This window comes from Ursus maritimus, unplaced genomic scaffold (assembly GCF_017311325.1).
Source record: "Ursus maritimus isolate PB19 unplaced genomic scaffold, ASM1731132v1 scaffold_1, whole genome shotgun sequence".
NCBI lineage: Eukaryota > Metazoa > Chordata > Mammalia > Carnivora > Ursidae > Ursus > Ursus maritimus.
In genome coordinates, this window is record NW_024423343.1 from 44208631 (window position 1) to 44236215 (window position 27585).

At 36.4% G+C, this 27585-nt stretch overlaps 1 protein-coding gene across 1 annotated transcript in view; it reads left to right on the top strand.

Moving 5' to 3' along the window:
- COL5A2 (collagen type V alpha 2 chain) overlaps positions 1–27585 on the top strand; it is a 136683-nt gene that overhangs the window by 105781 nt on the left and 3317 nt on the right. Inside the window, exons 28-52 of the mRNA XM_008687250.2 lie at positions 293–346; positions 489–542; positions 2199–2252; positions 3107–3160; positions 5718–5762; positions 6091–6189; positions 7193–7300; positions 7667–7720; positions 10170–10223; positions 10441–10494; positions 10922–10975; positions 11391–11498; positions 11614–11667; positions 12200–12253; positions 12932–13093; positions 13741–13848; positions 15019–15126; positions 16591–16644; positions 18259–18366; positions 18900–18953; positions 21525–21632; positions 22017–22070; positions 23067–23174; positions 25034–25325; positions 26043–26230. Coding sequence (XP_008685472.1) covers positions 293–346; positions 489–542; positions 2199–2252; positions 3107–3160; positions 5718–5762; positions 6091–6189; positions 7193–7300; positions 7667–7720; positions 10170–10223; positions 10441–10494; positions 10922–10975; positions 11391–11498; positions 11614–11667; positions 12200–12253; positions 12932–13093; positions 13741–13848; positions 15019–15126; positions 16591–16644; positions 18259–18366; positions 18900–18953; positions 21525–21632; positions 22017–22070; positions 23067–23174; positions 25034–25325; positions 26043–26230 — 2244 coding nt within the window. The remainder of the gene's footprint in view (positions 1–292; positions 347–488; positions 543–2198; positions 2253–3106; positions 3161–5717; positions 5763–6090; positions 6190–7192; positions 7301–7666; positions 7721–10169; positions 10224–10440; positions 10495–10921; positions 10976–11390; positions 11499–11613; positions 11668–12199; positions 12254–12931; positions 13094–13740; positions 13849–15018; positions 15127–16590; positions 16645–18258; positions 18367–18899; positions 18954–21524; positions 21633–22016; positions 22071–23066; positions 23175–25033; positions 25326–26042; positions 26231–27585) is intronic.

The following is a 27585-nucleotide window of genomic DNA, read 5'->3' on the forward strand; positions in this document are numbered from 1 at the left end:
TCTCATGGTTCATTCCCCCTTCTCTGGTAAACAAACTGAGGGCTTCAGAGGGGACGGGGGTGGGGGATTGGGATAGGCTGGTGATGGGTATTAAGGAGGGCATGTATTGCATGGGGCACTGGGTGTTATACGCAACTAATGAATCATGGAAGTTTACATCAAAAACTAGGGATGTACTGTATGTTGACTAATATAATAAAAAAAATTATTAAATAATAATAATTCTCACTTGAAGCAGGCATGTTTTGAGCAAATTGATTGAATTTTAACATTATTCCTAATTTTTCTTTAGGGTGACCCTGGAAAACCTGGAGAGGCAGGAAATGCTGGTGTTCCTGGGCAGAGGGTAACTAAACTTCTTTCTGCCAAAGGGGGGAACAATAAATAAATAATTAAATATAAATATATGTATATATTTCATATTTATCTATGAAATTATCCAAATGTCTTGTGGCCTCACTTCACATAGTATCTCTGTGTGATTTTAGGGAGCTCCTGGAAAAGATGGTGAAGTTGGTCCTTCTGGTCCTGTGGGCCCCCCGGTATGTGGTCTTTCAGCTAGACTGTATTCACATTGCATATTTCACTGATGTTTGTTTAAGACTTTACTTATGAGTAAGTTTCAGGGGAAGTAACTAAGAAAGTACAGGAATGAAGAATTTCAGTTATAGGGGCGCCTGGGTAGCGCAGTTGTTAAGCGTCTGCCTTCGGCTCAGGGCGTGATCCCGGTGTTCCGCGATCGAGTCCCACATCGGGCTCCTCCGCTGGGAGCCTGCTTCTTCCCCTCCCACTCCCCTGCTGTGTTCTCTCTCTCACTGGCTGTCTGTCACATAAATAAATAAAATCTTTAAAATAAAAAAAAAAAAAGAATTTCAGTTATAATCTTTTCTTTTGATTCCTGTGCTGGCACCTTCTGCCTTTTTAAATGGAGTGATTGGCCTTTTCATTTTAAACTTCTTTAAAATGTTGATGGTAAAAGCTACCTCATCATCTTTGTGTGTTGAAAAAAGTGTCAGTTGAGAAAAATCAGTCTGACAAATGTTTTGACAAATTTTTGACAAATATTTTGTACTGTATTTTATTGATAATATATAGTGAATTATACCTATATTCTCCTAATGATGTCTAGAAATTTATTTAAGCTGACTTATTTTTTTGGAGGACTAAAAAATGAAAATTTTTTATCCTTTGAGATACCTTTGAGGTACTTTTGCATCCTAGGATTCAAAAATTAAGTATTTATCAGAAATATTTTACCATATTTATTTGTTTGCAATGGGGCAATTTAAATATCTTTCTAAAATGTTAGCTCTGCTTTCTTCAGTTATTCTGGTGTTGAAAGCTTGATTAATATTTTTTATGACACTGAGAAATAAATTAAAATAGAAATAGGTTTCCCCCATTATCTGAAAGTAGAGTGTTCCTATGAAAACTTTTATAAGCTGAAATGGTATAAAGCAAAGAAACAATTATCATTAATTTATACAGAAAATTTTCTTAAAATTCCCAGACTCCAAAAAGAACCTTTCCTAGGGTTTTCTGATACCATAGGACATATCTTACTCCAACAGATGGTCACAGACACAGTTCAGCCCTATGGTGGCTTGATGATGAGATGCTGAGTGTGGTTCCCCACAAAGGAGCTAGTGGGGGACACTCTTGCTGCTAGGGGTGTGCTGCCTCTATGACAGCTCACTGCAAAACAAATGCTGAATGCTTTTTTTGCTTTTTACCTTTTCTCGTAAAAGCAAAAATTCTCTTCAGATTTCTTTCAGTTAGCAAAAAGCTAATATAGATCTTTCATAAAAGTGAAGTGATACAACACAAACTTTGGAAAAGCAGGGGATGTTTGTATTACCTGTTAAGATTAGATATGTGAAAGTAATGGATTTTTCCATGTTCCCCTTATCCAATTTCCCCGTAATTTTATGGTTGGCTCTAGACGTTCTATGTTTGGATCAAAAAATAAACATATGTCATCAGTATCTTTGCTGGCATTAGAAGATATTTTCTCACCAGGAGGGACTTCCAACAATATCGTTAAACTCCTTCATTATAATGCTAGTTCATTATCTGGCTAAAGTGAAAACATGTGATTAGGAAAAAGGCAAATATCAATACTTCTAGAAGGTCACATAAACAGGAAGCAGGTTTAAAGATCGGGCTCTATTCATGATTTTCTTTCCTTCATGAATTAGGGTCTAGCTGGGGAGAGAGGAGAACAGGGACCTCCAGGCCCCACTGGCTTTCAGGTATGCACAAATTCACTTTTCCATTTCTTCTACCATTAATTAAACGTCTTTTTTTAAATATGAAAAGATAGGTTCAAATGATGTGTAATTCCACAATTTTCAAAAAAGTCATCCCTCTTTTAGTAAATAGATAAAATGGATAAAACCCAACATTTTGTTCAAAGAAAAAGAATAGACTCCCCTGAAAAACTGATCAAAATGCAAAATTATTAACAAATTAAAAATTATAAAATGTTTTTGGTAAGTTTTATTGAACTATTTTAAGGTTTATTTAGTTTTATGGGCACAATGTCTTAAAATTTTGTAGAATAAATTTTCATGATTTATCTAAATATATTGTATGGGAAATTATTTAATAATGGATAATCATAATTTGGTAAAAAAAAAAACTTACAGGAGTGACTTTCAGTACTGTACTAGCAACCTAAAATATTTCTTTCAGACACATAAAAACTTGACAAATGTTAAGAATCTCCTGTTAGATTCTTTTTTTTTCTTTTTTTCTTTCTCTTTTTCTTTCTTTTTCTTTCTTTCTTTTCCTTCTTTCCTTCCTTCCTTTTTTTTTCTTTTCTTTCCTTTTCTTTTCTTTCTTTTCTTTTCTTTTCTTTTTTTTTCTTTTCTTTTCTTTTTTCTAAATGGTGTCCAAATGAAAATCTAAACCTATAAACTGACCAGTTGCTGCATATGGTAGAAGATATAGTTTTCTTATTCTGTTTTGCTTGTCTTTAAACAATATCTTTTGCTTGAAAGTATAGTCATGGATACTCCATGAATTATAAAAGGTAAACTGTTAACACTAGTGGCCTATTAAACTTTCACCAATTCACCATTTTATTTTCTTCCTTTTGCTTTAGGGGCTTCCTGGTCCTCCAGGGCCTCCTGGGGAAGGTGGAAAGCCAGGTGATCAGGTAAGTTTATTTAAAATAATAATAATGATAATAGCAATAAAAAAATTATTGGCCCATAATATCACTTATTACACGTGAAGTTCTGTTCTGGTTTGCTTTATAAATGTTATCTCTTTTAATTCTCAAAACAACCCTATATATCTAGGTACTAGTATGATGCCTGTTTTTCAGATGAGGAAAATGAGGCACAGAGATGTTAGGTGACTTTCCTAAAGTCACACAGCTGATATAATTTGAATCCCGGTAGTCTGCTTCCCAAGACCGTGTATTTAATGACTAGATATATATCTTCTCATAACTACAGAGATTTACTGGAGGCTTTATACATGGTTATAAACAGATACTATTTTATTTCTATTATTTTACCAGGACATCAGTTAATTTATTTTTCTGTGAGTGATTCGTTCATTCATTTGACCATTCAACAATTTGACCATTCAACAATTTGACCATTCAACCATATTTGCTGAGCACTCTGTGCTTAGTTGTATTAAGCCCTGGCCCTAACCAATTGAACAAGATGAACATGAGCCTAGCCTTTATCTTACATCACAGCAGGAGATAGAGAGTTGCTAGGGAGGCACTGTGTGTGTGTGTGTGGAAACATAGAAGATGCACCCAAATCAGACTTGGGGATTTAGGAAGAGTTTCCCAGACAAAATAATATCTTTTATGAGTACAGGAGGAGGAGGGAAGGTAATAAAATACTCTAGGAAATGGGAACAGCAGGTGCAAGGGTTTTGCTGATCAAATGAAGGCGCTGGAAAAGTTGGTAAGTCAGGAATCAGAGTTTAAGTTGACGTGGATGAGGCTGGGTGGTGAATCAGGAGCCAGATTACAGAAAGTCTGAATTTGAAGGTAATTTGTTCTGATTCTTCTAATGGAAGATGATGAAGGGCTTTTAAGTAGGGAGTAGTACAATTAGACTTGGGTTTTAGGAAGATCATACCACGTGGAGGACAATACATTGCAGGGGATAAAGCTGGAGACCCACTTGATACAGTGTTTGTTTTGTTTCATTTTTTTAGTAAAAGGCAAGGCTTATTTGAGGAACTGACACAGAAGGTGGGTCACTCAGTCACTAGCAGCAGCGATGTGCTGGTGTGACTGCCACCAGCTTGTGTGCCGGTGCTACACGCAGAGGAAATGCTAGCCCTCCGTTTTGGAGGACGTAAAGTTACTGTCCGAGGACAGCACAGGCTTCTTCATGTTTCACTTCCCTGGCCATCGTCCTGGGTTGGGGATGGAGGATAGATTCTGATGCCTCTAAAGTGGAGACAGAGATCCATGTGGCTGAGGGAACTCTTCTATCACACTACTGAAAATTTCTCATGATGGGGGATTACAATGGAAACAAACATATTGAGTCTATTGAGATTAACGTTTGTGATTTTGTAAACATAGACAGTACTGGTCTTAGTGACCATAGTTATCTGTTATCATCCAAAATATCAGACATATGCTACTTTGTCAAAAATATACTCTGTTCAGAATATTGCAGGATGTTACAGTGTAAATCAAGACACTATGAATAGTGCACTACCTGCCACAGAATTGTAAGCCATGTCATAGTTAGTAATCTCATGAGGCACCATTACTTACATATCACTACAAAACACCACATAATGCTGATTAAGCTACCACCATATTTCCTTATGAGATAAAATAGTATTGAAAGAACGCTCAGATTTGTTTATACTTAGGTTTTCTTTTAAACCACAAATGACCCATTAGCATATGTAAAAAGGAAAATGAAAGATAAATAATTTGATTAAATTATTCTTAAAATTTCACATTCAGGACCGACCCAACATCTAAATTTTAGTTTTCATCCCAGTGTTTGATGCATGACTTTCTACACAATAGCTTGCTTTGTCATTAGTTATTGTTTTTAATCAAAGAGAGAGATTTTAAACTTTTTGACAAACTTTCTTTTAGGTAAGAACAAACTGAAATTTGTAACATAGTCATGACTGCACTAGTTTGAACCCACAGTTCCCAGTAGACTACATTGTCCATAGTTCCCAGTAGACTACATTGTCCATAGTATATGGTCAAGAAATATTTACTAAATTGAATTGAATTGGTTCTGTTTAAGAGTTCAGCTCTTTATTGCTTTTTATTTCAGTTTATTAAGAAGTAATTAAGAAATAAATTTACTATATTTAAGAGATAAAGAAATAAGAATTAGGAAATAAAGACATTTTTAAGAAAGAAGAAAAAATTAAGAAATAAAATTACTATGTATTTTGTTGTCTCTAAAAAAAACAATGCACTCTATTTGTAAGATAATATTTTGCATGTTTTCATTGCCCAAAATTAAGCATTCAGCTTTAATAAACATTTATTTTTCTGGAAAAATAATTTCCATCCAATGTATGGGATAGCCCCTCATTTATAAAAGCATACATATTTTTCTTGCTTCAATATTATGGGCTTATTTAAACTTCTAATAGTACACTAAAAGAAATTAGGCCGTGGTAGAGAAAGATTTCTAATAAATACCTAAAATTTAGCTCAAAGCTTTTCTTACAGTTTTTAAAATTATATCTTATAGGGAGTTCCTGGAGATCCCGGAGCAGTTGGCCCATTAGGACCTAGAGTGAGTATTTTCTCCTTCATCATTAACTTTGTTCCTTATTGCCTTCAGTTGAAAAAAACAATTTTTTATCATAAACTGGGCTTTATATTAAGAATTAAAATTATTTTCCTTGGTGAAAATCAATCTTATCAGAAAATCCTGTGCTGCAAAACTAGCATATTCTTACTTCAAGTTCATTTCATATCACTAAATTAGAAAATTGAGCCTCATTAGTTACTCATTTCTCAATTTTTCTCCAGTAGAAGCAGATTTGCAGATTTCCAGAAACATTTTTAACCCACTTTCAGAACAGTCACTAAGATTGTTTGACATCCCAATTTTGCACTAGGGAGAACGCGGAAATCCAGGGGAGAGAGGAGAACCAGGGATAACCGGACTCCCCGGTGAGAAGGGAATGGCTGGGGGCCATGGCCCTGATGGTCCAAAAGTAAGTAAGGTGGTGAGCTTGGCGCTTCAGAATATTCCAAAAGTTAAGAACTCAATATACACATGACGGAACTAAAGTGTATTTATCTTGTTGTTGCAAGATAATTCGATCATATGATTTTCTTCTTCAACAAATATTCAATAAGCATCTACTAGGCTTTTTCCTTGACACTGAAGAGTCAGCTGAAAAGAAGTCTCTTCTGTGATAGGATTTATGGTTTAGTGCACATAGTGGTACATTCTCATATAGAAACCCATTCCTAATATTTATTGATGTAACTTTTACTAGTGACTTCCATTAATGAGCAGAGGCAATAAATAGAAAAACATATGATTTATTAAGAGATATTCCTAAATATATGCTCCATTTTTTTTGTCTCAGATTCCACAGTTCTGCTTACTAACCATAAAAAAATATGTCATTGTTGACATCTGAAAGTAAAATACATCATAAGGCAAAAATCAGTACCATTTCCTTTGGGTGCCATTTAAGATTGGTAGAAGACAAGGTGATCAACTTCAGTATAAACAAAGTAGAATTTTTCGTGATCATATAACATTAGATCCCTTCTCATCTTCAAGGTTCAGAGTGATTACATAGGATCTGCTTCGGTTTAATCACTGACTTATCCTATAAGCAAGCTTGATATCATGGGTTCATTAGTGAGAGTGAAATACTCTCTAAAAGTAATGTCTTCTTTCTTTATTAGGATCCCTGTGATGTTGCCAAAGAAAAAGAAAGGCAGCCATTATTTTTATTTGAATTGATGCTTAATTTCCCCAAAGAAAAAGTTGAAAACTAAACCAACAATCAGAAAGGCAAAGTCTTTTTTATTTCAAAAAATGACCTCAGAGACAATTTTCACAAATGAAAAATATAAGCACTAAGTTGAACCATATGAAATCTCTGATATTCCACTCTTTTGACCTACCAGCAGAGAAATTTCATGTGGCTCAATCTTAGTACTGTATTGGTGAGGTCCCTTATTGTTGGTTCATTTTAGGGCAGTCCAGGACCATCGGGGACCCCTGGAGATACAGGCCCACCAGGACTTCAAGGTATGCCAGGAGAAAGAGGAATTGCAGGAACTCCAGGCCCCAAGGGTGACAGAGTAAGTCTGTGTTTTGTTTTGTTTTGTTTTTTAGTTCATTCATTTAGACTTTCTAAATTCCTTCTGAAAATTATTTCCTGGGCAGTCTTTTACTTTTACCATCCTAAGTCACAAGTCAATCTTCCTTCCCTCCCTCCCTCCTTCCCTCCCTCCTTCCCTCCCTCCCTTCCTCCCTTCCTTCCTTTCTCTTTCATTCTTTCAATATCTATATTTATTGAGAAAAATACACAATGTCAGGCCCTGTTCTAGGCTCAAGAGAATATAACTATGACCAAGAGAGGGAAGCCCCTGCCCTCATGAAGCTTCCATTCAAGTGAGAGAAAAAGACAATTAAATGAATAAATGGCATTTTGTGTGTTTTCCCAGGGCGGCATAGGAGAGAAGGGTGCTGAAGGAACAGCTGGAAATGATGGAGCAAGGGTGAGTGAAATCATTCCTTTTCCCAGCTAAGCTAGGAACCAACAGTATCATCATTACATGAATTTGCCTCAACTTTCCAAAATAAATTTCATTGTGTTTCCATATGGGCAGGATTTGGAAAATGGTGAATTTTGAGATTTGATGTTGATCAATCATGGATACTCATTTTGCTTACTTTGAATTAGAGCAAGCCAAAAAGTAGTCATTGTTGAGGAAATGAAATAGAACACATTTTACTGTGCATTTGAGAACAGTGCTTTTAGCAGTGGGGCCCTCTTTATCTTTCTCCACCTTCTTTTTTATTTCATATGCTGTGTTTATTTTTGTTCAAGTGTTGATCTAATGAGCTGTTCTAGACCTCATTCCAGGCAGGCCAGTAGAGTTTTGCAGAGTAGCCAAGTTGAGGTAAATATTTCTCAGTATGCTGGATGTTAGGGGTGAGAAAATGACTGCGCAATGAATCATCATTAATGCTTTCACCAATAAAGACGATGAAGAAATGAAATGTAAAGAAGGATGGTTGACCCCATGGCATTGCTTAATGTCATGCCACAAGCTGACTTTTAAGAAGCTTTCAGTTCTCAAACATAGAATACATTTGCAATTCTAAGGACAGACTGAATATAACTTTTTAGACGTTAATGAAATTATTCTTTCATGTAAAAGCAAATAGATACAGCTGCTCATACATTCAACATTTCCTGGAATAATACCTGAGATTTGATGAATAATTTCTGTTTCAGTGTGACATGGTTTGCTGGTAGTTTTCATTCAGTGCCCTGGTAAGAGCACTTGTACCAAAAAAAGAGCTCACATCTAACCATCATTAATATATTAATTCTGCACATTGAGCCACTGTTAATGCACTGAGTATATTAGCTTTTAATAAAGACAGTAAAGTAAAATAAAGAAAAGCTTTAGTCTTAGTGGTAATTATCCTTTTTTTCTTTTTTCTGAAAATCTACTTAAGGATGACACGCTTAACTTAGCAAATTATGAACATGAAATGTTTCTTGCCTTGTAGTTAGCTCTAATTTGATTTTGTATTTCAAAAAAGGTCTAAGTAAATCTGGCATATTGTTTGTATCTTATGTCATCGATGGCCTATAGTGCGTATTAAGTAGTGCAGTGCTGTGTGAAGGAGTGTTGTATTGACAGTTTATTTTAAGGTGAAATCGAAATACGCATCTATGGTTCCTATGAACTAACTTTAAAATGCAGTGTAATAGAAACAGTACTTGAGCGATGACTGCTTTATTTTCAGTAAGGACAATACATTGCTTTAGGGAAGAAGCAGGGCAGAGCACTTGCTATAATCTCATAGTAAAGGGAAAAAATGAATAGCATGTTTTCTCTGTAAGAAAAAAAAGGAGGAAATTTAATGAAGTGATCTTTATATTTAATCTGATTCTTTTAAGGAAATATATTAGGTAAATTATTGGAAGAATATTGTTCTGTTATAGATCTAGAAAATATATGGTCACAGTTTTCTCATGTTCTTTTTTTTTTTTTTTAAGATTTTACTTATTTATTTGTCAGAGACAGAGAGAGAGAGCATGAGTGGGGAGGGGCAGAGGGAGAAGCAGGCTCCACACTGAGCAAAGAGCCCGTCATGGGACTTGATCCCAGGACTCTGAGATCATGACCTGAGCCGAAGGCAGATGCTTAACAACTGAGCCACCCAGGCATCCCAGTTTTCTCATGTTCTTAAAAGAATGTAAATTTAAGAAATCCTTTTTGTTCCTTAAATTCCTTCCATAATACATACAAAAATTAAATGACAAAGGAATATTTGGGCTGCATATGAAGAGGCAATGCACAAATATCAGATAGAAAACTTGTTCCAGAAAAGACTCCACTATAGTCCAGTTTAAAGATGTGACCACATGTCAAGAAGACCCAGTTTGAACCCCCACGTGATAGCTCCCTAAGCTCTGAGCATAAAGAACCCCAAACTCAGTGTAGTTGGGTCGTCATACTCCTTATAATCTTAGGAGAATGTAGAAAACTCAATGCTTTACCACAGTTTTACTTAAAAAAAATAGAGTGGTATTTTGTTCCTATAATTTAAGAATATAATATTCTATACAAAAGAAGAAAAGCTTTTTTTCAACCTATATTCAAACTTCAAAATTAAACAGGCCAAGAAACACAGAAACATTAGAGAAGAATAGCACTAATTTAGGACTTATGTTTAAAAACAGTATTATGTAGGGTTGAGTTGAGGTGGATGAAAGAGATTAAAACGTTTTGTGGAGAACATCCAGGAAATTGTTTTAGGGTAAATAGAAAAATCTCAAGAATATACAGATTATATCATTTATTATAGACAATGTTTTGCAAATCAGCTAAGCTATAACAAAATGGTACCTTCTTTGATTGTTTGTTCAACCATGGAGAATTGCACGCATTCTCTTCTTCAGTATGTCTGTGTTCTGTTCATTGACAGGGTCTTCCAGGTCCCTTGGGTCCTCCGGGTCCTGCAGGTCCCACTGGAGAAAAGGTAGTATCATAAATTGATGTTTTGTGGGCTCAGAATCAGGAAGTCTGGATGATAGCTCTTTCTCATGCTGTTTTCTCTTTCATAACATGTGGTAGTTGGGCCAGATCATCTCAGAGTTCTCCCCACAATCTGCCCTGCACACAGCACTCAGTGTCCTCCATTTACACTGTGTTTTGCTCCTGCTTTGGACGTTAACCATCTAATGTCTGCTTTCTAGGGTGAACCCGGCCCCCGAGGTTTGGTTGGCCCTCCTGGCTCCCGTGGCAATCCTGTAAGTGACAGTATTTTGATGTTTTTTTTAGAATGGGATTGAGCAGAAAACCAGTTCATCATTTTATCTTGATATTTATATAAAACCATGCCTGTCGGTTCAGGCTATTTATAACTTACTAGTTTTCAGCATTTACTTCTCTCATTAAACTCAAAAATTTACCAGTCTGTTATTTCTATGCAATCTAAATCTCGGTAAGCTGCTCATTTACTAAATAATTAAGAAATGTTTTAGAGACTTCAGACCTTGGAAATTTTGTTCTATGGCCCTTATCTCTATATCACCCTTAAAAGGCTTCCTCAAGAAATACATCTAATCATCTATATACACATTTCAAGACACTACAAATTTATATAGTTGTATTTTTAAAAACTGTTCTCATTTAGAATAAAATGTGAAAGCTACAGTAATCTTTGTTTTATCCTAGGGTTCTCGTGGTGAAAATGGCCCCACTGGGGCTGTTGGTTTTGCTGGACCTCAGGTATAATTTTCTAATATTTCTAATTTACAATGAATACTCCTCTTATTATAGCAATAAATTTAATTGATTATCATTGTCATATTGAAGGTATATTAAAGATGCTGGAAAGTTTATAGTTTTCTAGGCAATATTCTCATTTCCCATACATTCTTTCATGACTGGCACTAAAATGGATGAGTTTGCACTACTTCAAATTCTACACTTATTTGTTATTATAAAAATGTGGTGGGATAACTTATTTTTTCAGACTATCTTCAAAGATCTCATTAGGGCATTTTTTTTCTTCTGTGTTTTAATACTGATTACAAAGTACCATTTAACAATATATGGTTAAATGGTATGTTGGTAATAATTACTGTCAAATAACTTGTCTGTAAGTGTTATAATTAATTGCTTATTTATGCAATTGATGTAGGGTCCTGATGGGCAGCCTGGAGTGAAAGGGGAACCCGGAGAGCCAGGACAGAAGGGAGATGCCGGCTCTCCTGGACCACAAGGTCTAGCAGGATCCCCAGGCCCTCATGTAAGTGGAAAGAAAAACAAACACCAAAACTTGAGTCATGAGCCCAACTTTTAGACTTTGTGTTTGCCCATTTTGCTTTCCTATAGTGATCTTTTGTTCATTTCTTTCCGTGTAGGGTCCTAATGGTGTTCCTGGACTCAAAGGTGGCCGAGGAACTCAGGGTCCACCTGTAAGTTGGTTTGAAGCTCTGGGAATTACACACAACTAGTCACAGACACCTGGCACTTGATGGCCATTTTAAAGTTAATCTGAAGCTATAACAACAAGTTTTTACTTGTAAAAGTAAACTGTTGTGGAAAGGACACGTAAATGGAGATCTGGGTTGCAATTAGTTTTATGATCTTGGAGACCCAGCTGCTTCCTATATAACATAAAGAATATTATTACCTATGGAAGAGGTGAGGAATAATGGGGAACTGCTCTACAGGACTCTCGTATGAGAAGGATTAATGTGGTTCTAGCACTAGCCTTGAACATATTTGTATATGTTCAAGATAGATGGAAAGTAGAAAGAGAAAAATAGCATTCTTCCTGCTAATTAATTCATATCCATTCTCAAAAACAGAGGTACAATAAAAATCTGTTGTGTACAACAAGGAAGGGAATCTAAAGCCTAGGTATCCCTGTGAAAAAATAGATCCCAGAAAGTATATGTGATTAATAGTTATTTTAAACTTGCTTATAGGATTTTGCATTTCTAGGGTGCTACAGGGTTTCCTGGTTCTGCGGGCAGAGTTGGACCTCCAGGCCCTCCTGTAAGTCAATTCAGTAATTCAAATCACTGGTAGTGGAGTAATCACACACACATACACACACACGTACACATTATATAGATACACATATATATTTGAGTTACTGTTTATTCTTTTATTCAATCCCTTAATGATTTGTTAACCCATGTCAATAACCATTATCCTAATAATTCATACACACTGGTAACTTGTCAAAGCAAATTCGTCTTCAATCATCCAGTGTGTCTTGGAGGTGCTTATTTACAAGTCCTTTTTAGCCCCACTGTTTGACCATTATTCCATTTGAGTACTAAATTCCAACAGTATTGTTTGCTAATAACCATTTGCTTCAGTTAGGAAGCATCTCTGGAACTTCGTTTAATAAATGTTATTCTTTCATGAAAAGATCAGGTCAGACAGAATAAAATGTTATATATTCATTGATGGAACAGAGGCTTAAGAAGTTTGAAAATTCAAGTTAATTTCAACACACTTTTGATATTGAGCCAAAGGTAATTGTCTGCAAATAATTTAGATTTTCTCCTGGGAAATGAATCTGCAGCTGTGTTTTGTTTAATTTTGTTTAAATCCACTGAATGACTGATTATCTAAGAGGAAAAATGGACCCGAGAGGTCATTGCATCAGGTCCTCTAATGTAGCTTTGACTTTGCCCTCCTGCGTTTCTTTCTATCTTATACTAGGGAGCTCCAGGACCTGCAGGGCCCTTAGGAGAACCTGGGAAGGAGGGACCCCCAGGTCTTCGCGGGGACCCTGGCTCTCATGGGAGAGTGGGAGATCGAGGACCAGCTGGCCCCCCTGGTGGCCCAGGAGACAAAGGAGACCCAGGAGAAGATGGGCAACCTGTAAGTTTGGCATCTTGGTTTGCGGCCACCTCTAATAAAGATATTTACTGATAGATATCTTTAATATTTACTGCTGCGAAGAAACTGTTTATACAGTAACCTGCATACTTTCATAAATCCTTAGGCCCTATATGTTTTAAATTTACAATTCTCTGCTCTAGAAGAAAAAGTGTATGTACAAGTATAAAATATAACAGTAATGGGTGCGGTGCTCAAAAACAAGAGAACATTCTTTGTTAAATATCTGTTCTGTATAAAGAAAATTTTTAAAAATACATGATTTTATATGATATCTAAATGTCTCAAAACACTAATGTATTTAGCTAGATTACTATTTCTTTCCTTTATTTAAAAAATTTCTTTGTCTTTTTAAAAAGAGGAAAAATAGTTGCCTGAATAATTACCTCTTTCATTCCATCAGTGTTTACATTACTCTTCAAGTTTCTTGGAAATCAATGAGCCGCTTTCACCTTTAAACAATGTTAAAGGCTCTGCGTGGAGTGTAAATTATGACTACTCATATATAGTATGGTTTTATGAAACAGAATTGTTTTTCTTGTACTGAAAAACCTATAAAGCTGTGATATGGTCCTTGCATATGGTTTTACCCTGGAGAATTTCTGATTGTAGCTTATCCTCAAAATTAGGGTCCCGATGGTCCCCCGGGTCCAGCTGGAACCACCGGACAAAGAGGAATTGTGGGGATGCCGGGGCAGCGTGGAGAGCGAGGCATGCCCGGCCTGCCAGGCCCAGCGGTGAGTGGCCGTGGCTGTCAATATTTCATCTGATTATGTGCACTGTAATTTGCAAAGAGAGAGTTTAGTTATTTTTTCCCTAGTGGATTTAAAGTCTCTTTTAGACACAAATTCTGACTATCTTAAAAACCATTGACTTTAACTGTCAAATTCCTTACTTAAGCACCTTGCAAAGGTCCTTCGAAAAGTATATTTATTTAACCTGGGGACCAGAGAAGTAGACAAATAAGTATATGGATTTTGGGTGACTCTAAATCTTTCTTCAAAGATTAAAAATCTAAATCTTTCTTCAAAGATTATCCCCCATGGAGCTAAAGAAGGGGGATAATCTCCTCTGGAGAGTAGGTAGCCTCTTTTTAAATAAACATGCCTAACCAAGACATCCGTATTTCACAGTTCAGAGGGCAAGTTTGCATAAACCATCAGAGGGAAGAAGCAGTTGAGCCAAAGTAGCATTGGAGGTGAAAGTGGGGTGAGCTGTAAAGACGGACTCTGAAAGTCATCTCCCTTTCCCTGGAGGGCCTAGGAGACTCCTGTTCCCTACAGCGTGGATAAAAGTTGGACTTACTGTTAGCTTTGAAGAGATTAAATTTTACCGCGGAAAGTTTACATGCTTGTGGGGAAAAAAATGATGTTTTTATACGGAATGTAGACAGATGTACTGCTGGGACCTTGGAACGGGGGGAATGTGGGTAGAGATCTGAAACCAGAAACTGGGAGTTAGGGAAGATTTTACTGTTATCAGAAGCGAGCCAAGGACCCAGAAGTAAGATCTCCCAATATGATAGCGAAACGCAAGTGCCGAGATACAGAAATAAAGTGAGTAGATGAAGCAGGAGTGCGTGCGGATGAGCGTGTCTTACCAAGGATGCAGATTCCATTCGGGCGGCCAGAATCGACTCTAGCACATGGGATTAGAACCCAAAATACACACCTGAGGCTGGTGGCAAAGGATACTTTTTAGTCCCTTTGATATGTCGTAATGAATGTGATAAGAAGTGAGCATGCCTCTAAGAAGGTACTACAGTGACTTGGAAATTGTGGGATCATGGATAGTTAATATTCTAGAAGGAGGGGCTGAGGGGCCACTTGACTAAACGCAGCCTTTATGTAAACTGGCTTTCTTACATTTCTTCAGAAGTGCTTGACATATTTATACTCTTATTTCAGGGCACACCAGGAAAAGTAGGACCTACTGGTGCACCGGGAGATAAAGGTCCGCCTGGACCTGTGGGACCCCCGGGCTCAAATGGCCCCGTAGGGGAGCCTGGACCCGAAGTGAGTGCTACAGTGAAAATAACTCTTCTCTTGTGATCTGGGTGTCAGGGGGAAGTTTTTTTATTTAGAAATCAATTTAGAAATCGATGGTAAAAAAAAAAAAAAAAGACATCGGTGGTGCATTTTACCTAAAGTTTCTTAGTGATGTTACTTGATGTACTTTACTTCCCTAGAGAGTTGTCTAAATGACGACAGAGAAGGTAGTAAGTTTGGGGTCTCTGCACTGACTTCATCTAGTCCGGAGTCAAGTATTTTAGTTGATTTAAATTGTTGCCAAATTGATTTGAAAGCGAAAGGACACGTTCATTCATCTTTTTCCTTGTTATTTCACTCTATAATGGCGTATTTTTCAAAATTGGCAAGTTTCATGGTAATAGGATTAATATGACGATTACAGCTTATGAAAAGAGAAAAGTAAGGAGAGATCATTCTACTTAAATATCACTATAAAGTAACATTATGCATGTCATGTTCCCTGAGTCTCATTTGAGAGGAAATCAATTTTTGAAAAGTGATTTGAGAAGCTATAGGTTGGAATCTTCTCTGTTCAGTGCTTTCATGAGTAAATCACTAGACAGTGTCACATTTTCTTGAAACAATCAATACCTTTCAGGGCAATTTTTCATCAAATGACAAAAACGTAGTTCGAAAAAAAATTGAAGTAATATAGGGAGAGAAGAATGTATATTCTGAAAAGTTATTTCATACCTAAACCCAGTTGTTTTATTTTAAAACTTTAAGGATATTGTTTGGATAAGCTTAAGATACGAAAGTGAGAAAAACCATTCACTGGTGATACAAACAAAAAAGAAAATTCCAAAATAAAATTATTGCCTATGTTTTTCAAGGGATTTGAGGATTTTTTTCCCTCCTGTTTTAAAATAAAAAAGTAGAAATGGAGAAGTTAGATTAAGTGCAGGATGCATGCAGGGAGGGCCTGGGGTGGGGGGAGTTCCCTGGGGGCGGGGCTCCTCCATCTGGTGCTGCCTCCTCTAGGCCCACCATTGAAGAGGCTGATTAAGCCAACCTGAGCATAGATTTAGTATTGTTCCACACAAAGCACTGAAGGACCCAAATTTGTAGCAAATTCCACGATAGTTTTAAAGTTGAACTGCCATAGTAAATAACTGGGCATCCTTAAGGTTTGAATATGGAATATGTGCACAGGGCAAGGAAATAACATTGCACTTTATAAGTACTGGATTGTAAGTGGAAAATGCAGTGTCTTCCATAAAACTGTATTAAATTTGGCACCAAAAAAAGTAAGAACATGTTAATAATTTTACAAGCAATTCCAAGTAATAGAAAAGATGGCAGAAGACTTTCTTCTACTAGAATTTCCATAAGTGCTAATTTATACTTTATAGAAGAGAGGTGGAAAACATGCTGTAATTTTTCTGGCAGTTGGAATGAGATTTTTTTCATTATTCAGTTAACTCATTTTTCAAACTTGATTCTTTATAGGGTCCAGCTGGTAATGATGGTACTCCAGGACGGGACGGTGCTGTTGGAGAACGTGTAAGAGCAGTTTCACTGATTAGAAAATCTGCAGTAATGTAAATTTGAAATCTTTTTAATACTAAAGAGTAAAATTTGTCTTTTCTTTCATAGCTCTGGGGCTGCCCTGATTTTTCTGATAGCAATGTCATAATTTGGGTGATCTTGTCAATGAAATGAGATTTGAGTACACAGCAGAGTAAGATGGCATTTCTTATTAATTGTAGGAAGTCACGTTGCTTTCATATCTGATGCAACAGGAAGGCTTTGGATGAGGATACAGATGAAATAGTCTAAATTTCAAACGCATTCACAAAAGTATGGAAGCAGAAATAGAGCTGGGTGACATCTAAATTTCTCTGCTCATCTCCTCAAGTGAATGCCCCAGGAGTAAATAAACCATGTGGCTTTCTACATACTGTATATCCCATGATGTGTTTTAAATTTCATGACATATACTGAACTGAAAATATCCCCAACTTTTTCTGAAGTCCCAGCCCCTTTGGGTAGTCACACAGTTGTCTCAGACTACATATCAATCCACAGAAAGGCAAAAAATCAGTATGACACATGACTCTTTTCACTCTGAGAGCTCATGTGGTAGAATGGGCTCTAAAGTTAGACAGACTTTGACTGGAATCTTGATTCCTTAAGTAACCAGCAGTGCAGCCTTGAACAAATTTTCTGAACCTCAGTTTTCAAATACTTTAAATAGGATTAATATTTACTCCATTGGACATTTGTGCATTAAATAACATGTTTAGAGTATCTTATAGGTACTCAAAGGAAAAGAAAGAGTTTTGAGGAATTGTAGAGTAAGCCCTTCCTCCGTCTACCATAAAGCCAGGGAATGCAACTTCTCTTGGCACCTGGGTTTTTCCCTTGGTCAGTATACATTGTACAATGCAGTAGTCTTCAAAGATTTTGCTGATGTATTCCCTGGTATCATTTTGAAAATCAAGATTTGGAGACTTGTCATAGTTGGGTCACCTGGATAAAATAAAGAACAGCCTCTTTCCAAATACCTCATTGCTTTACTCTCAAGTGAACTGTGCATTCTGGGGAAGTCCTTAGTTTGGTGCCCAGAGGTGTTCACTCCTTGGGGCATTGCAAGATAATAAGATTGCAGATAGATATGAATGCTTTTTCTTTCATAAAATGGGAGAGGGGTGATTATTAAAGAGGAAGTAGGGAAGGATACTTCAGATGAGTTCTCTGAGAGAACACATGTGGAGTTGAAAATCTAGAAAGTGGTTTCCTTAAAATTTTCCCAGTTTTCATACTCTGGTAAGTGTTTATCCCAAGTAAACGGATACGCTTGAAAACTGCTTTTGTAAGAAACATGCTAAATTCTGGAGGTGGCACTGCTGTATTCCAGCAATCTTGACTGTGGGAGTCATAGGGTGAGAGTGAGGGGAGGGAGGACATCTGAAATTGGGGGAAATATTCTTATTCTTTTCAGTTTGATTTATTAATAAGTAAATATAAGTAAAATATTTAAGTAAAGTATAAGTTAAATAATAAAAATCAGGTTTTAAAAAGGTATATATTTTTACCATGAATAGCATGAGCATAGAGAATGCCATTGATTTGGGATAACTACGAGAAGAATAATATCATGGTTATTCTCATCAGGGTGATCGTGGAGACCCTGGACCTGCAGGTCTGCCAGGCTCTCAGGGTGCCCCTGGAACTCCCGGCCCTGTTGGTGCCCCAGGAGATGCAGGACAAAGAGGAGATCCGGTAAGGAGAGTTCATCTCACCCTGACAGTTACAAACATCAGTGTGCCATATCACGAGCTACACGCACGCAGACACAGAGTCATACATGCGCACTTGATTAAGGACTCCGAACAAAGAAGGAGAAACAATTATGACTTACACTGTTTTAATGTTAATGGAAAACATTTGATTTCTAATGATATTCACAAATCCTGATACTTTGAATTTCATCATCTAAAGATGTTGTGATTTATAGGAAACGTAGTAAGTATGCATCATGGTAAATTTAAGCAAGTAAATGTCTTCACGTAATCCACTCAGGGGATCTTCAATCAGTGAAGTCAATTAATAAAATTGACTAAAGAAGTGTCATTGGAGTTGTAGTGAGCACTACAATTCTTATGCCTAAGGACATTAGCTTGGTTTTAATCAATTAGGCATAAGAGTATACACATAAACATATATAAGTATCCAACTTACGTATTTTTGAATTCTGTATCTATTTAGTATATTCACATTTTTTACATACAGATTTTTGTGAAAATTTCTTCTAGGGTTCTCGGGGTCCTATAGGACCACCTGGTCGAACTGGAAAACGTGGCTTACTTGTAAGTTCTGTTTTTCTTTAAAAATAAAAATCTTCTCACAAAAAATATATATACTCCCATAGAAGTGCAATTTAAGATTCATAAATGAAAATTAGCAAGCTCCTCAAACTGTGGACAAAAATATTAATACCCAGAAGTTTGTATTTGTTTTTATAATTTTAAGATATGTCCTCTGAATTTCACTGTGAATTCTTTCAGTAATCAATAAAGACCTTTAGAGTTACAGGTTTCTCTCAAAATAATAGGAATAATAGTGCCCTTTTTAGAGATTTTCTAGAAATCACATAGGAAAATGGTTTTGAAATCTCTTTGTAAACTAGAAAAGTGATAGTCAAATATTTTTTATTTTCAGCTAAACTACCCTACTTATGTTCTTATCTTTTTGCTATTTGCAATTGCTTCCAGGTTAATGATTGTTATACAGATGTTTTACTGTGAATAAATCATCTTTGATGGGAACCCAATAAGCCATGTTCCTTTCACACTCATTATATAAATTAATATCTATTTGATGAAGAAAAATAATAGCCATAAATTCATGGCCTGTTATTAAGTCATAATTCTCAGCTTTGATTTGAGCCTGACTGGTGAAGATTTCATAGTTATATGGCATGTCAAGTGAATGATTTTCTAACTGGTTACAAAAACAATGTGGTCTATTTTTCCTGATTAAATGAATTTTAGTTAATCATTTAAATAGGTGCTCTCTGGTTTAGTTTATTTTCAGTTATGAAATTTTAGGACACCCCAAAACAAAAGAACTTCTCTACATGAAAACATTCAGGCTGACTTTAGTATTTAAATTTGTATTATTATATAAAATATGTAAAAGTAACTAAGATCTACTCTCACTTTTATTATAAAAAGATTCCCATACTGTTTGACAATTAGGATGTCCAAATAAAAAAGAGAGAGAGAGAGAACCAAGCAAAATTACAAGAAACTAATAAGAAAATAATTAACCTGATAGCCAGTCTATTTGATATTTTCCATTTTCCCAAGTCAGATTGATAGAGTTTGAATTATCTTTTAGGAAAATTAAATACAACAGAAGCTGTCCCTATAGTAGGTGACCCTATGCCTCTTGTCTGTTTACTGTGAACCACTGGATTCCTGGAGCTGCTCCTGTTTTCTAAGACTTTAAACAAACAAACAAACAAGCAAAAAGGCAGCCCAAGACTGATCAGATCGATCTGATAATTTTTACCTCTTCTCTCTACATAGCTTCTATCCCACAAGAAGGTGCTTAATGATTGCTTTTTTCTTTAGTTTCTCAGGATCAGGATTGATGGATTTGGGTATAGATATTGCAGGTATAAGGATAACAAGCATTTCTTTGTGTTTTCTTTAGAGGAGAGTGACTTAATGATGGTATTCCTCTTCCATTTGCTTGAACAAGACTTTGCCAATTTTTTATTTCCCCCCAAGTTTGAGATATAATTGGCATATAACATGATTACAGTGCATAGCACAATAATTTGATGTTGTATATATTGTGAAGTGATTATCACAATATCACAGTAAGTTTAATTGACACCCATCATCTCACATGTTTGCAAATTTTATTTTCTTGTGGTGAGAACTTTTAAGATCTACTCTCTTAGCAACTTTCAAATATGGCCAACTTCGTTAGTATACTCCCAGCTATCATATCCAGTTAGCTTATCTACATGTGCAAATTTAATAAACATTCCATTCCTAGAAGTAACATAAGTAAGTAAGAATTCATGTTCTAGTTTAAAAGAATCTATGTATGGTGGCAATATTTTTACATAATGATATCAGCATAATATGTGAAATACAGTCCTTGGAAAATGTTTCAGATAGGTTAGATCAAACTTAAAAAATACATCATTTTAGTATGAATGCAGGGTAAACATTTTCAAAACTGAATCTTTAGGAAAGCATTATTATATATCTTATGTTTTTAGTGATCACCTTCCTTCCTTGAAGAAAATAGACAAAAACTTCTAGGTCTAATTCTATTTAGATAAGTAACTATGCTACTTCATACACTAGTTCCCCCTTATCCGCCATTTCACTCTGCGGGGTTTCAGTTACCTGCGGATAACAGCAGTCAGGAAGCAAATGAGCCTCCTTCTGACATATCATCAGAAGGTCAGTAGTAGCCTAATGCTACGTCACAATGCCTACGTCATTCACCTCACTTCATCTCATCACGTAGGCATTTTATCATCTCACATCATCACAAGAAGAAGAACGATGAGTACAGTACAATAAGATATTTTGAGAGAGAGAGAGAGACCACATTCACATAACTTTAATCAGAGTATATTGTAGTGATTGTTCTATTTTGTTATTCATTATTGTTAATCTCTTAATTTGTGCCTAATTTATAATTTTAAGCTTATCATAGGTATGTATGTACAGGAAAAATCATAGTGTATATAGTGTTCAGGCATCCATGGTGGGTCATGGAACGTACCCCCCATGAATAAGGGGGGACTACTGTACAGTATTCAAAAGTGTAGTAAATACAATTGTAAAAATTAAAATTACAATAAATTATAGTCTCACCAAGCAATGTCCATGCCATCACCCTATTCCTAGGGACCCCAAGGACCTCGAGGTGACAAAGGTGATCATGGAGACCGAGGTGACCGAGGTCAGAAGGGTCACAGGGGCTTCACAGGTCTTCAAGGTCTTCCCGGACCTCCTGTAAGTTATTCCTTTAAGTATTATTTGCCTTCCATGTGAAAATACACAGGTATTTTGACAGGAGTATTTATTTGTCCATAAACTGGTCGGACTTTTTGTATCTTATTTTCATTTGAAAACATATCTTGAATATTTAATTACCGTTACCTATTATAATGTGCCGTATAGCTCTGTAATTTTGTAGGAAGAAATAAAGCAAAAGGATATATGTGCCATTACTCTACAGTTTAGTATTAGTCACTCATATAGACCTTGTAGAGATTGATGACTTCAAGAAATTAGTTTATGCTGGTAAAGTCAATGACAGCACATTTTTAAAAGCTGAGAATGGCAAAATGTAACTGTCAATATTTTGGCAACAGTTTTTACTTTTTTCCTACTTAGGGTCCAAATGGTGAACAAGGCAGTGCTGGAATTCCTGGACCATTTGGCCCAAGAGTAAGTAACAAAACCTAAGTTGCAGATGTAAATAATAAGCTTTTGGTGACATAAGTGCTGGGGCTTGAGTATCATTTTTATGGCATTGAAGCTGGAGTCGGCCCAGGTTCCCCGAAGCTGGCAGCAAATGGATGAGACAAACCATTCAGCAATTACCTTTAAGTAGAAATATTCCAAAACATGGCATATTGCTTCCATGGACCCACATTAAAATCTGTTGCCCACTGTGTATATACTGATCTGTTACTTCATTTTCTTAGTCTGTGTTCATTGAAATTTCACTGAACTCTTTGAGAAGATACAGTAACACTTACTATGAGGTAGAAATAGATTTTGAAGCTGGATATGTTTTATTTTTTTCCATTAAGTAACTGAGATACTTTCAGAAGTAGTTTGCATAAGGCTAATTCAGAAGCAAATAATAAAATGAAACCGATATTTAAAACTTTTCAAAATTCTACATGGTATCAATGCTGCCTCCAATAGATCACTAATGTCATAAGACAATTGACACACATAATCACTTAGGACAATCTTTGGAAAGAATTTCCACTATGTCTAAATACAGTGTAAACAAATCATACATAACATTGAGAAGAGTAGTATTAATATAACAAGGATGTGATGAGATCCTGGGGAATAGCACATAAATTTAACTTCTATTAATCACTCATACCTCTGTCATTTTCTTAGTCCTAATTAATTAAATTTCTAATTAACTTTACCATGATATTTGATGAAACAGCCTTCTTCCCATAAAAGTTTTTGACTGATGCTGTTCTTTCACCACGCATGGATAGATGGAGAATTCATGTGTGATGAAACAGTGAACATTAAGGAGCCATAATCAACTCCATTGTTTAGTCAGCAGGACAATGAATGAGTTGTCAGCAGGACAATTGTGATAGCTCTGTAAGGAAAACAGTTCTTTGATTGGATAGTCATGGTAAAAAGTTTTCTTCATAGAATCTAAAATACAGTCTTTGTTTTTGTCAGGGTCCTCCAGGTCCAGTTGGTCCCTCAGGTAAAGAAGGAAACCCTGGACCACTTGGGCCTATCGGGCCTCCTGGTGTGCGGGGCAGTGTCGGAGAAGCAGGACCTGAGGTAATCACAGGGGTTTGCATGCAAGTAATGCTCTTGGTTCCCGGAGCTGGACTCTATCCAAGGAACATCTGTGCAGCATGGTGGACAAGAGATCAAAAGAACTCTGGAAACAAACCTAGAAGTCACACAAGAGCTTGTCTGTATAAGTAACTATTTCAAGTATTTTAATACAGATTATTCAGAGTATATAAATTTAGAGTCCAAGCTACCAAAGCCTTGACTTCGTGAGACACCAAGGAGAGAAAATAGCAGGCTATGATTGTATTTATAATTAAAGTTATGAAAATGTTGCTTTGCTTTAAATGGCAATATAAATATACTAAAGGTGAGATTGATGAGGGTAGTCATTCATGAAAATTCTGGAAAGGGAGAAGTATGAAATTAAAGTTTTTCTCTATTGAAAATGACATTCAGAGAGGATTTAAATGAAAACTTCTTATGAAAAATTCCAATAGTATTGACTTGGGAAACATCAGGAATTTGGGAAACATCCTCCTATTTCTGCCATGCACACGTGTGCATGTCTGTCTGTGAGTTTATGCGTCCCTCTGTGCTGTTTCTTCTTCTTTGGTCTTCTTTACCTTTCCCTCTTTATTCTGTCTCTTTTCTTTACTGATATTACCATTAAACCAAATTATTTCTTATTTATTATATGGATGGAATAGCCTCCTTTTTCCTCTGGTCAAGAGGAATATTTCATATCTATTTCTCTGGGAATGGAAATATTTCCTATCTATGTCTCTGGGAATGTGAAATTGGAATACCTCTGACTTACGTGACTCTTGATTGACTTTATTCTGTGGTTTGGTGGTCCTTAATAGAAAAAAAAAAAAATCTCTTCCCCCGATTAGCATAAAGGAATGCATAGAATCACAATCTGACCTAAAAGGAGAAAAGCCGAACAGATTTACCAGTCTGTTGGGGGGTGAGGCCAGGCTAGCACTGAAGGTCGAAGCAGCTTGTCCCAGAGCCACTTCCCATGACGCAGCTGGTAGAGCTCCAGCCCCCTGATGGCCAGGACTGTGCTCCCTACGTGAAATGCGGACTACATATCTCTGCAGGCTGTCCCTCGATCCCCTCAAGTTGCTGAGCTCTTCCCTGGGAAATTTTCTATAATTGAGGGATTGATAGCGAGGATCCACTGCCAGGCCCCTGCCACTCTTTGTGCTTATGTCCCTATTACTCCAATAGTTCTTGTATGGCAGACGAGTAAGAGAGCTGTTTATTTGTGTTAATAAAACAGCTAAAGAGAACTTTTTTCAATTTCATTTAGTACAGAGAAATTTAATCTACACATTAATTAATCCACATAAAAAGACTTTCTGTACTTTCTTCCATATGTGGAAGTAGGGGAAAATTCTTTCGGTGGTGTTTCTTGCACGTATTTCCTTGATATAGATGTGAGGTCTTACAGAACTAGGACCCATGACTCCTCTGCATCTCCTCCTCCAGCTTGTGTCCATAAATCCTTTTGAAATATTGAATTTACCTTGCCCCAAACAGCTTGGAAATGAATGTCCATATCTACACATTCTTAACATAAAATATATTGCACCTGCAAGGTAAACATCAGAGCAAATATTTTGTGCTTTGATTTTTATTGGTTTTAGATGCTGACTTGCAGATATGTTGCCTTATAAAAGTTAAGAATCATTTCTCATGCTTAGAAACTTACAGGAGCAGGCCAGAGCCATCTAGTTTAAAAAGAGTCATGAGGTCACAGATCTGTAGGTACCATCAAACTGGGATATCGCACTGTAACTCCCCACATACCAAGTCCCATCAATGCCTTTGTGTCCAGTTGAAAGACAAAAACCAAAAAAATATATTAACTGCGTTTCTGATTTTTTAAAAATTAGGGTCCTCCTGGTGAGCCTGGTCCACCTGGTCCCCCCGGTCCCCCTGGTCACCTTACAGCTGCTCTCGGAGATATCATGGGTCACTACGATGAGAGCATACCGGATCCACTTCCAGAGTTTACTGAAGACCAGGCGGCTCCGGATGACAGAAACAAAACTGACCCAGGGGTCCACGCTACCCTGAAGTCACTCAGTAGTCAGATTGAAACCATGCGCAGTCCTGATGGCTCTAAAAAGCATCCAGCCCGGACATGTGATGACTTAAAGCTTTGCCATTCTGCAAAGCAGAGCGGTGAGTAGACCCCTGCCCATTTGAGCAAGGTCCTTTGTTCCTGACCGTGTTCTCAACTGCATCACTAAATATTTTGCTGACTCTCTACTCAAGTGACAGACACAAGAGGTAAAATGGCAAACCTGTCACAGAATTTATGGCTTAGCGGTGGGGACAGCCAATGACGTGAAAAATTACAGGGTGAGATGATAAGTATTATAAAAGAGGGCATACTCTATTAATGACCCCATTTCCCGCAGCCCCAGAGATTATTTATAGCACCCTAATTGTAGTTCTACTCACTTCCTTTCTTTACTCATAGTTTTGACAATATGCTGTTTTGTTAGATTCCAGTTATCTTTTGCTTTAAAATATTGGCTTTCTAAATTTAATGAGAACACATCCATTTTGGCAAAGCCACGTAATTGGATTTTCTCCTTTTGGTGTAGTTTTCCTATCTATAAAATGGGGATAATGATGTTTCCTTCCCATGCCTGTTTTGAGCCCCCAGGATGTGGCAAAGTGCCTCAGAACAGTGCCTGGCAATAGAAAGCACTCAGATGTATAACAGTTACTTTTTCCTTAGCTGCAGAGTATTTCCTGAACTGAGATACTCTGTCTTAAAAGAGTCCCTCATCAGTGAGTTCCTATCTTCACACCCTCCTTAATTCTTTTAGAGACTCATAATCATGTTTGAAATTCTCTTTATCTAGCACGTATTTTTATTTTGGAAAATAGGTGAGTACTGGATTGATCCTAACCAGGGATCTGTTGAAGATGCAATCAAAGTTTACTGCAACATGGACACAGGAGAAACATGTATTTCAGCAAACCCATCCAGCGTACCACGTAAGACCTGGTGGGCCAGCAAATCTTCCGACCATAAGCCTGTTTGGTATGGTCTTGATATGAATAGAGGATCTCAGGTATTTTAATATGCCTACTAAAAATTGTATTCTTTGCTTTTCATTATTTATTATATTTTATTTTTATTTAGGCCTATGCTATTGTTTTTGACCAGGTTTATTATTACATAAATAAATTTTACTATGAATTATATTAACATAAATTTTGAATGATAATCTTCCCATTGATGGAATGTGGAGAAGTAATTGTTTTTACTATTAGTTCCTTTAATGCATGTGACAGTGACTGTCCAGTATACTTAAAAGGATCTTGCCACAGTTGAAAGACATGGATTATATTTAGCATCAGGAGACCTTGGTGACTAGCAGCTGGATCTCTTGCTGACTTTGTGACCTCAGGAAGTCACTTAACCTTTTGGAGCCTCAGTTTTGCTATTTTATTTTGTTTTGTTTTGTTTTGTTTTATTTTATTTTATTTTATTTTATTTTATTTTATTTTATTTATGTTATTTTTTTAAAGATTTTATTTATTTACTTGACAGAGAGAGAGACAGCCAGTGAGAGAGGGAACACAAGCAGGGGGAGTGGGAGAGGAAGAAGCAGGCTCATAGCGGAGGAGCCTGATGTGGGGCTCGATCCCATAACGCCGGGATCACGCCCTGAGCAGAAGGCAGACGCTTAACGACTGAGCCGTCCAGGCGCCCCCTGAAATAAAAAATAAATCTTTTAAAAAATTTAAAAAATAAAGTGAAAGTGATAATATTTATCTCACAGTCTCTGTGTGAACATAAAGAGCTTAAAATAGTATCTAGTACCTGATAAGCTACAAATAAATATTAGATCATTACCATAATAGTATTTTTAATAATTAAATCACTATGTAAACGTTGTAGTATTATTTAAACCTAAGTCATTTTTATAATTACAGTTGATCCTTGAACAACACAGGGGTTAGGGAGAAAAATTAGTCAAAAGTCTGTGCAGTCAGAAATCTGCGTACAACTTTTGACTCCCCCGAAACTTAACTACTAATAGCCTACTGTTGACTATAAGCCTTATCCATAACATAAACAGATGATTAACATGTATTTTGAATGATATATATATTACATACTATATTCTTACAATAAAGTAAGCTAGAGAAAAGAAAATGCATTAAGAAAATCATGGGGAGGGGAAAATACATTTATAGTACTGTATATACTGAAAAATTCTGTGTATAAGTGGACCCATGCAGTTCAAACCCATGTTCTTCAAGGGTCAACTGCATATGAATTCTTTTAATATTTTTAAGTCCAGTCTCCTTTATGTTTCTTTCATGGTCCTGTATTTAGATTCCTACCCTGCCACTTCCATTATGATATGAATATTTCATTCTGGATCTCCTGATGGCAGCGTAACTGCAATTTTCCTCT